The sequence below is a fragment of the Alexandromys fortis genome, unplaced genomic scaffold, assembly GCF_014885135.2.
Source record: "Alexandromys fortis isolate MF-2015 unplaced genomic scaffold, M_Fortis_MF-2015_v1.1 scaffold_364, whole genome shotgun sequence".
Taxonomy (NCBI): domain Eukaryota; kingdom Metazoa; phylum Chordata; class Mammalia; order Rodentia; family Cricetidae; genus Alexandromys; species Alexandromys fortis.
The window spans coordinates 288,718-298,630 of NW_026068245.1; the positions used below are offsets into that span (position 1 = coordinate 288,718).

Consider the following 9,913-nt stretch of genomic DNA (forward strand, 5'->3'; position numbering starts at 1 on the left):
AGTTGCCTGGTATACACAAGAGATGTATCTGGGAACAGATGGGTCTGACCACAGTTGCCTGGTATACACAAGAGATGTATCTGGGAACAGATGGGTCTGACCACAGTTGCCTGGTATACACAAGAGATGTATCTGGGAACAGATGGGTCTGACCACAGTTGCCTGGTATACACAAGAGATGTATCTGGGAACAGATGGGTCTGACCACAGTTGCCTGGTATACACAAGAGATGTATCTGGGAACAGATGGGTCTGACCACAGTTGCCTGGTATACACAAGAGATGTATCTGGGAACAGATGGGTCTGACCACAGTTGCCTGGTATACACAAGAGATGTATCTGGGAACAGATGGGTCTGACCACAGTTGCCTGGTATACACAAGAGATGTATCTGGGAACAGATGGGTCTGACCACAGTTGCCTGGTATACACAAGAGATGTATCTGGGGACAGATGGGTCTGACCACAGTTGCCTGGTATACACAAGAGATGTATCTGGAGAAGCACTAAAGCAGGGCAGAAGGCCGTGTCCAGATTCAGGGCACACTGATCAGACTGGGTTCTAGAGATATGTTCTGACATCCAGCCAGAATAAACATGTCTTAATAAAAATGTTTGTCACAGGGGGCACCAAGAACAATCATGCACCTGAGGCAAAAGGCTCTGCCTTTTTTTGCTAGAGCCTCTTCCACAATCCCCCAGGCACTGCTCATGATACGTCATTCTTTTGACAGCATTCAGGTGCATACCTGCCTTCCTATACAAATTCATAGACTCGTGTGGTTGGCCTAGAACTTGCAATCCTCCTGCCTTAGCCTCCTGAGCACCAGGATTACAAGTGTGCCCCACCACGATCAGATGACTTAGGCTATGTACTCCTGTTTGCCCCATAAGTTGTATATACTCACCTGAACAATCCATACCTTTACATAAGCTGGGCTGAGGGCATGTGGTTCCATGACAGAGTGTGTGCTTAGCATGCAAGGATTCTATTCCCAGCACAAATCCATACACACAGCTTTGTGACCTTTTCCTGGAGCTGCTAACCAATGTCTGTCCACCCCAGAGAGGTCAATCAACAACAGATCAAAGAAATGGTTCCATTAAGGTATAGCATGGTGGTACAATATGTTTAATCCAGGTTATTTCCAGGAGCATGGCTAAAGGATTGGTTACTTAGAAAAGCATGGGCAACTTAGAATTGGCTGTACCACCAGAGAATGTCTCTTATCCTCCCTCAGAACACATGAACTGCCTATAGATCTTCAAGGAAGGATGGGGCTACATGAGTCCCTCCTAGCAACCATTAACTGTCTACAAATCCTCAGGACCCTTGGCCTCAAGAGTCCCTCACCAAAAGTTAATGGGCCCAGTCTTGTGCAAGTCTCTGGAAAGTCTTTGCAGCTGCAGAGAGGGCAAGAGTCATGTGATACCCAGAGGCCAGCCACATCCTTCAGGGTGTTTCTTATATCCTGTACCTGTTGACTGGTCCAGACATCCCTAACCAATATGCCCTCACTTTTATTCTATTTCTTACGTGATTTAGCAGCTCACACACCTGTGCTGGGAGGGATTTCCCAGTCACCTTCCCTGCAAGCCCCACCCTTGTCTAGAGTTGGCCGTCTGCCATCAGACTGCCCAGCCCTGGAGCCCAGCCATCAACCCCCGGCTTTGCCTTTCCACAGCCCATCAAACGGGACTTGATCCTGACCCCCAAGTGTGTGTATGTGATTGGGAGAGAGAAGGTCAAAAAGGGACCAGAGAAGGGTTTGGTTCGTGAAGTCCTGAAGAAGAAATTGGAGATCCAGGCCCTTCGAGGGGTGTCCCTCAGGTAAGGCCAAGTCCCTAGCTCTCTTGCCCCTTCCTGTCCCATTCCCTTACCCCTACTTCCAGGATCTTCAACAAACTATTTAATTACACTTTTATCTGGGGAGACGGGCACACAGACCAGCACAGGGAGGGGAGGGCAGTAGAAAAGTACCACCGTGTGTACTTCCACCATGTGGGCCTCAGGGGATGTAACTCAGGTCCGACCCTACTTTCGTGATCTTTGTGTGGAGACACTTTCTGTCCCTCTTTCTATCTGACCTCTGGTCCTTCCCAGTTACCACCTCTGGGGCTCTTCCTTCTCCCTTCCCCCAATTTGATCCTCGGAGGTTGGACCCCACTTGTTTTCCTGTCCCTCACTCTTCGCTCTCCTGCCTCTCCGCCAGCACCAGACAGGATGACTTCTTCATCCTTCAAGAAGAGGCTGCCGACAGTTTCTTAGAAAGTATCTTCAAGACCGAGTTCGTCAGCCTTCTGTGCAAGCGCTTTGAAGAGGCCGCGCGCAGGCCCCTGCCCCTCACCTTCAGCGACACGTATGCGCCTCAACCCACAGCCAATTCGAGCACCACTCTCTACCTGGTCTATGTGCGGTGCCCCCTGCCTACCGCAGGGACCCTGGCATGGGTTGGGTGTGGAAGAGGAACCCCAGCTGGCGCCCCCAAATACCCTTCTTTCCCCTAGACTACAGTTCCGGGTGAAGAAGGAAGGCTGGGGCGGAGGCAGTACCCGCAACGTCACCTTCTCCCGAGGGATAGGAGACTTGGCTATGCTCAAAGCTGGGGGCCGAGCTCTCACTGTCAGCATTGGGGACGGTCTGCCTAAGAGCACCAGTAAGTCCGCGGGAAGCAGATGGACATCGTGGGGGCGAGGCGGGGCGAGGCCTGTTGGGACGTGGTTGATGAAGACTGTGGGGGTGGAGCTAGTTAGCTGGTCTAGAGAGGCCAGGGTCTCAAGGGTCAAGGTACAGAAGAAGATAACCCGCCTTAGGGAAATGACCAATGAGAGGAAACGTGAAGGGTCGCGGCCATAGAAGCAACCCTAAGCTATCAACAGATGGTGGGGCGTGTCCTGAAGTGAGAGGGCTCAAAGAATAAGGAGGGAGAGGGGAAGGTTCAGAAAGGGTGGAATCTCTACCTGCAACTAACATGGGAGAACCCATGAGTATGAGCAGAGGCGTGGTCAAATCTGTCTCTGCTGTCTTTCTCTTTTCAGAGCCTACGCGGAAGGGGTTAGCCCAGGGAAGACCTCGAAGGTCAGCGCAGGCCCCTACTCGAGCAGCTCCTGGGCCCCCCAGAGGTGAGGACTTAGTGACTTACGGTGCCTTTTGTGGACGTCAGAATCTAACAACAGTGACTCAACTCACTATAGCTCTCCCATCTACAAGAGGCATAATGGGGAATATTTCTAAGATCTGACCTCTCCCACCATCCGGCACAATCCTAGCCTGGAAACTACGTTTAATTTAGCCAACTCATATTTATTCTTGCCTCTAGACTTGGCATCCAAATCCCCACATTACCTACACCCTAGAGGTAGAATGCTTGCTTAGCATGCAGAAAGACATGTAAATCTGGGTCTATCAACTGCACAGGAAGGTTGAGACCCTGTCTCAAAAACAGATAGGAGAGCTGGGCAATGGTGGTGAACATCTTTAACACCAGCATGTGGGAGGCAGAGGCAGGAGGATCTCTGGGTTTGAGGCCAGCCTGGTCTACAGGACTGGCTCCACAGCTACTGAAACCTCCCTCCCAAAAAAGATGGATGGATGGATAGATAGACAGATAGATAGATAGATAGATAGATAGATAGATAGATAGATAGATAGATGATAGATGATAGAAAGAAAGAAGAAAGAGAGAGAGAAGAAAGGAAGAAAGGAAGAAAGGAAGAAAGGAAGAAAGAAAGAAAGAAAGAAAGAAAGAAAGAAAGAAAGAAAGAAAGAGAAAAGAGAAAAAGAAAAAAGATTTGGGCTGGGTGTGGTGGTGAACACCTTTAATTCCCGGACTCAGGAGGCCAAGGCAGGTGGATCTCTGAAAGTTCAAGGCCAGCTTGGTCTACAGAGCCAGAGCCACAGCTACACAGTGAAACCATAAATCAAAGGAGAAGGGAGAGGTGGGAGGTGAGGAGGAAGAAGAGATGGAGAGAAGAAAGGAGTAGGAAAAAGTAAGGGGGAAGGAAGAGGAAGAAAGAAACTCCCAAGTCTTCATGTACCATGCATGCGCCCCACACATACACTAGCAATACATAAAGCCACACACAAACGCCCTTCTGTTTACCCCAGCAGCTTGTAACGCTCCCTATAGAGCCTCCTGCCTCTGGGGTCCCTCATGCAGACTCTGTCCTTTTCTTTTTGTTTGTTTTGGTGGCTTGGTTTTTCTTTCTGTTTTTTGTTTGGTTTGGTTTGGTTTGGTTTTGGTTTATTGAGACAGGGTTTCTCTGTGTAGCCCTGGCTGTCCTAGAACTCACTCTGTAGACCAGGCTGGCCTTGACCTCAGAGATCCACCTGCCTCTGCCTCTGCCTCCTGAGTGCTGGGGTTAAAGGCAGGCACCATGTTCTTGTTTTTGAGACAGGGACACTCTATGTGGTCCTGGCTGGTGGGACCACCTGCCTCTTCTTCCCCAGGTGCTGGGGTTAAAGGCGAGCATCTCCACTCCTGGTCCTCAAACACAGTTCTACCATACTGAGTTGAGAGTGGCTGCATCTTCTGTCAGGCTCAGATCTCAGCACCAACTCCTCAAATGTTCACAGCCACTCATGACAGATATCTCTATCTTTGTTTCCACCATAGGCATGAATCGAAATGGGGTACCACCTTCTTCCCGAGCGGGGCCCTTACCCATGGAGATCACATCTGGAAGGAGTTCCCAGAGGCCTCCCCGGGGCCCTCCATCCTCAACCCTAGGAGCCAGCAGACGTCCCCGGGCACGGCCACCTTCAGAGCACAACACAGAATTCCTCAATGTGCCTGACCAGGGTGTGGCAGGGTAGGTGGGGACAGATGGGGGGCACAGCCCCAGGAGGAGGCTAAGGGATAGAGGAGTATCTATCAGGGGCTCTGATGAAACCCACACTGTCTCCACAGCATGCAAAGGAAGCGGAGCATAGGGCAGAGACCTGTGCCAGGTGTGGGCCGGCCCAAGCCCCAACCACGCATCCATGGCCCAAGGTGCCGGGCACTGTACCAATACATAGGCCAAGATGTGGACGAGCTGAGCTTCAATGTGAATGAAGTAATTGAGATCCTCATGGAAGGTTTGTATTCCGGGGTGAAGGCTGAGGGTGGGGAGTGTTCAGACATAGTGAGGCAGCTACACATTGCTGCATAGCCTTCCCATCCATGCAAAAACCAGGAGCAAGGGCCAGTGAGGCGGCCCAGCAGGCAAAGGCCTTTGCCACCAAACCTAGGACTCACACACACACACACACACGCACACACGCGCGCGCACACAAGCTGGGGAGATGGCTCCGTGGTTAAGGCTCTTGTCTTGAAAACATGAGGACCAGAGTTCTGATTTCCAGAATCCCCAGAGCAAGCTGTGGTTCTTGCTGAGAGATTCTGCCTTAGTGAATAAGGTGGATGAGCAGTAGGGAATGATGACGTGGGGTCTCCACATGCATACCCCCCATACTCGGGCACCTACACACATGCAAAAACATACAACTCAGAGGTGCATACCGCGCGCACACATTACAGAAAAAGAAAGTGTAATTTAAAAGTGTAAAACCAAGCACAGTGGTGCGTACAGTGGTGCACACTTACAAACATAGAGAAACAAGCGGGCTGGGTATCAAGCTCATAGTCTCCCAGAGCTGCACAGCCTGGATAACCTGGTCTCCGAATGTCGCCTCCTAAGGCACCTAGGGCTGCGGCCTCATTTTATCACACCTCATGCCTAAGCCTTTTTATTATTTTATGTTATTTTGAGACAAGGTCATGCTATGTTGCCTCGGCCTCCTGTGTGCCGAGGGGACTGGAAAGCGCCACCACATCAGGGTGTAGTCTTACTTTAGTCAGTAACAACTGACTTTACAAGTCCTTGTAAGTAGGAAGGAAGCCGAGTCATGATGGCCCTGCCCAAGTCCTACCTGAAGGTCCCCATCTGGGATGACCCCAGAAACACTTCAGAAGTGGATAGCAGGGCCTCCTGGATGTCATGGGGACCTGGTTATTCCTAACTACTGCTGGGGTTTGAAGAAGACTGTCTAGAGAAGGGCAGAGACTGTTGAATGCAGATCAGTGGTACAGCACTTCCCTCATATGCAGGAGATGCTGGGTTTCTCAGTGTGAGGGGGGACGAGGAAGAGGATGGAAGGGAGAGAGAGAGGTAGGCTGCTAAGGATATGGCTCAATCAGTAAGCTTCTCAGCAGCAGAGCATTTGCCTGGCTTGTACAAAGTTCAATCTCCAGCACCTGCCTCCAGATCCAAAGGCTGACAGCCATGCATAATGTCATATACAATAGTCCAAGAACTTTGGAAACTGAGGATGGAGAGTAAAAAGTCAAGCTGGGCTGCTCAGGGAGACAGAACCAGTCTCCAAACAAAACAGAAGTGAGTGTGATAGCTCAAGGGTATAATCACAGTCCTCAGGGGACAGAGGCGGGGGGGGGGGGGGGGATAAGGAGTCCAAGGTCAACCTCAGCAACATAGCACACACATGCACACGTCTTCGGGTTTATATGTATGTGTGTGTCTTTGAGCATGTGTGCACGGACATATGTGTCTGTATGTGTGCATCTGTGTGTATGTGTGCAGGCGCACATATGCGCATTCTTGCGTTTTATGAAGGTACACACCTGTCATGGTCTGCACATAGAGGTCAGAGGGCAACTAAAGGTGTCAGTCCTTCCCTTCCACCTTGTTTGAGGCAGCATCTTTTGTTGCTCGCTACAGTATATGCCAGGCTAGCTGACCCAAGCGTTTCCAGGGGTTCTCCTGTCTCTACCTCCTGTTGCACCATAGAGAAACATGGAATAACAGATGTGTCATGTAGCACTGCCTCCGGCTTTCATGGGTTCTAAGAAACTCCGGTCCTCACTCAGGCATGACAAGTACTAAGCCATCTCTCTGGCCCATGCATAGTATGTTTGCAGACAGGCAGAACCATACAATACCATGTGTCCAAAGCAAACAAAATATCCAAGATGAGTATAAGAGAGAGACAGAGAAAGCAGTGTGCACTGGGCATCTCAAGCTCTTCTCTCCCACAGATCCCTCTGGCTGGTGGAAGGGCCGACTCCATGGCCAGGAAGGTCTCTTCCCAGGAAACTATGTGGAGAAAATCTGACTATCCGCCCACCAGTCTGCCTGCTTGCCTGCCAGGGAGCCACACCCTGCCAGTGGGAGCTTTGATTTCCCTGGCTGCACTGGCCGGAATGCCCAGGCCTGTGGCCTCCAGCCCAGTGAGGGCCCTGTGTGTGGAGGATCACCACCGTCACACCCCATGCCTGGTGCTGGCCTCCCATGGGTTGAGTCGCTGTCCAAGTCTCTGTTTCATCATGTGTCCGATAGGATTCGCTGCAGAACCTACCTCCCAACTGCCTTGTGTGTGTGAAACGAGTGAGCGCCAAGTGCTGTGCACAGCCCAGGGTCAGGGGACTTTGACAGTCGGGCTCTCCACCTTGCTCTCATTACTGAGGCAAATAAACACGTCAGGTGAAAACAAGGAGAAAATTACTGAGTTCTGGGGCTGGGGATGTGGCTTAGTTGGTAGAGTGCTTGCTTCTCAACATGAGGCCCTGGGGTTCCTCAGGACCACATTAAATCGGGCATGGTGGTGCATGGCTGTGATCTCAGTAGTCAAGAGACGGGACAGGGAGACCGAGAGTGCAATGTCAGCCTTGACTATACAGTTGATTGTAAAAACAACATATATATTTGTGTGTGTGTGTGTGTGTGTGTGTGTGTGTGTGTGTGTGTGTGTGTGAGGTCTGAGGACACCTTTGTGAAGCCAGTTCTCTCCTTCCCCCATGTGGATTCCGGGAGTCAAACTTATGTCATCAAGCTCTGTGGTGAGGCCTTAGCCCCCAAGCCGTCTCACCAGCCCTAAATAACCAATGTTGAGGATGTCCTGGGCGATATAAGACTTTCGTGTGGGGGTGAGGAAACTGCTCCGAAAAGTCCTGCTTCTGCGTTTGCCTCAGGAAACCAACCTTGGCTGGGAAAACAAGCACAGGATGTAGCTGGACCTCATCGGGTCTCCTGTTGGCCAATCATTCTGCAAAAGCATTTAACTGTCCTTGAGTGTGGCTGGACCCTTCCGCCTCTGAGTTCTTATACACTCCAGTTCAGAAGCACTTGTATAGCATGGGGTTAAATCAGTACTGAGAGAGAAAGAGAGAGAGAGAGAAAATAATGACTTATTATATAGACCAGGCTAGTCTTTTTTGTTTGTTTGTTTGTTTTTCGAGACAGGGTTTCTCTATAGCTTTGGAGCCTGTCCTGGAGCTAGGCTTGAGCCACCACCACCACCCAGCTCAGGCTAGTCTTGAACTTCTACAAATCTGTCTGCCTTTGCCTCCCAAGTTCTAGAATTAAGATTTATTTATTTTAAATAATTTTTTGAGATTATGAAAACAATTACATCACTTTCCCCTTCCTAAATACAAAAATACAACCTGCTCAGTCTATAACATCAATGCATGTATGTGCTTTCAGGGTTGACACCTCGTCCTGGATAACCATGGTGTGCTCTTCCCTGGGGAAGACTGTTTCTCATGCTCTCAGCATCCCTTAATTGCCTGTAACTCTTTGTCTAGGGTTGAGGCCTCACAAGCATGGCCCCCCAATGGCTATGGTGAAGGAGGAGGGTCAGTGAGATGGCCAGCAGGCCAGTGTGCTCACTGTTCACTCCTGGCAGAGCCCACATAAAGGTGGATGGGGGAGAGCTGACTATGCAAATCTTTCCTCTTTCAACCCCCCTCCTGCTAACAACAAACAGGGGCTGCAGAGATGGATCGGTGGTTAAGAGCACTGCTCTTGTAGAGGACCAGGGTTTGATTTCCAGTACCCACAAGGTGGCTCACAACCCATCCATAACTCCAGTCTCAGGGTATCCAACACCTTCTTCTGGCTCCCCTGGGCAGCAGGCACACACGAGGTACACATACACACGTGTAGGCAAAACACTTCTATACATAAATAGGAATAAAATATTTAAAATAATAATAATAGTGCATAAACTGTTTAAGAGCAGCGGATGATTCGGCAAGTAGAAGTGCTTCCTACAGTACTGACAACATGTGCTGTGTGTTGAGGACCACGTGATCAGAGAGGAGAACTAATTTCTGCTAGCTGTCCTCTGACCTCTAAATGCACAACATGGTACATGTTTTCCCATACACACATAGCAAAAAAAATTAACTGCAATTTTTAAATAAATAAATTTTCTTTACCAAAGGAGCGGGCTGGGGATGTAGCTTAGTTGGCAGTGTTTGCTTAGCATGAAGGCCTGGGTTCCAACCTAGCAGAGAAATGTGTCAAGGACTAGCCCCACACAAATCATTCTGACCAGTGCAGAGGCGTGGGAATATTAAAGACACAATTCACAGGACGGTATGGGGAGGGAGTCCTGAAATGACCGGCGTTTATTTTTCAAACAGCTTTTATATCAATGTAAGCTGGGGGTAGGGGGACAAAAACTTCATTGGCATTCTGTTTCCTAGGCAGCGAAGGAATGACTTAAGTCAGGGAGGCTGAAAACACCTCTTCCCCAGGTGACCTCATAATTACAATAGAAAAAGCAGGATGACATTAGTGTATCCTGACCACTTTGAGGATGGTGCCAGGTTTGCTTTTCTATCAAAGGAGCTGGGCAACCTTGCCAGATGCACCAGTCAGTCTCCCAGCTACTCCAACCGTCAGACAAATGTGGAAATGGCCTGCCTTCTCGGCTCCCACAGAAATGGAAGGAGGGAAGAGACAAGAGAAAGGAAAGGGAACAGAAGAGAAGAAGAAAAACGAGGTTGAGGAAAGTAGTTCATGTAGACAGCCCTGGGTTCTATCCTGAACTCTGCATAAACCAGCTCTCATCCCAGCACTCAGAGGGCCAAAGCAGAATCAAGAGTGAAAGTTGCCAGGCGGTGC

The 9,913-nt window shown here is 49.9% G+C and overlaps 1 protein-coding gene across 1 annotated transcript in view; it reads left to right on the plus strand.

The window, feature by feature from the left end:
* The window catches only part of Myo1f (myosin IF), a 65,259-nt gene extending 56,319 nt beyond the window's left edge, over positions 1 to 8,940 (plus strand). The window contains exons 22-28 of the mRNA XM_050131252.1: positions 1,687 to 1,832; positions 2,215 to 2,361; positions 2,510 to 2,658; positions 3,041 to 3,124; positions 4,618 to 4,813; positions 4,912 to 5,081; positions 7,039 to 8,940. Of these exons, the coding sequence (XP_049987209.1) occupies positions 1,687 to 1,832; positions 2,215 to 2,361; positions 2,510 to 2,658; positions 3,041 to 3,124; positions 4,618 to 4,813; positions 4,912 to 5,081; positions 7,039 to 7,115 (969 nt within the window). The 3' untranslated portion in view covers positions 7,116 to 8,940. The remainder of the gene's footprint in view (positions 1 to 1,686; positions 1,833 to 2,214; positions 2,362 to 2,509; positions 2,659 to 3,040; positions 3,125 to 4,617; positions 4,814 to 4,911; positions 5,082 to 7,038) is intronic.
* Positions 8,941 to 9,913: the final 973 nt, after the last annotated feature.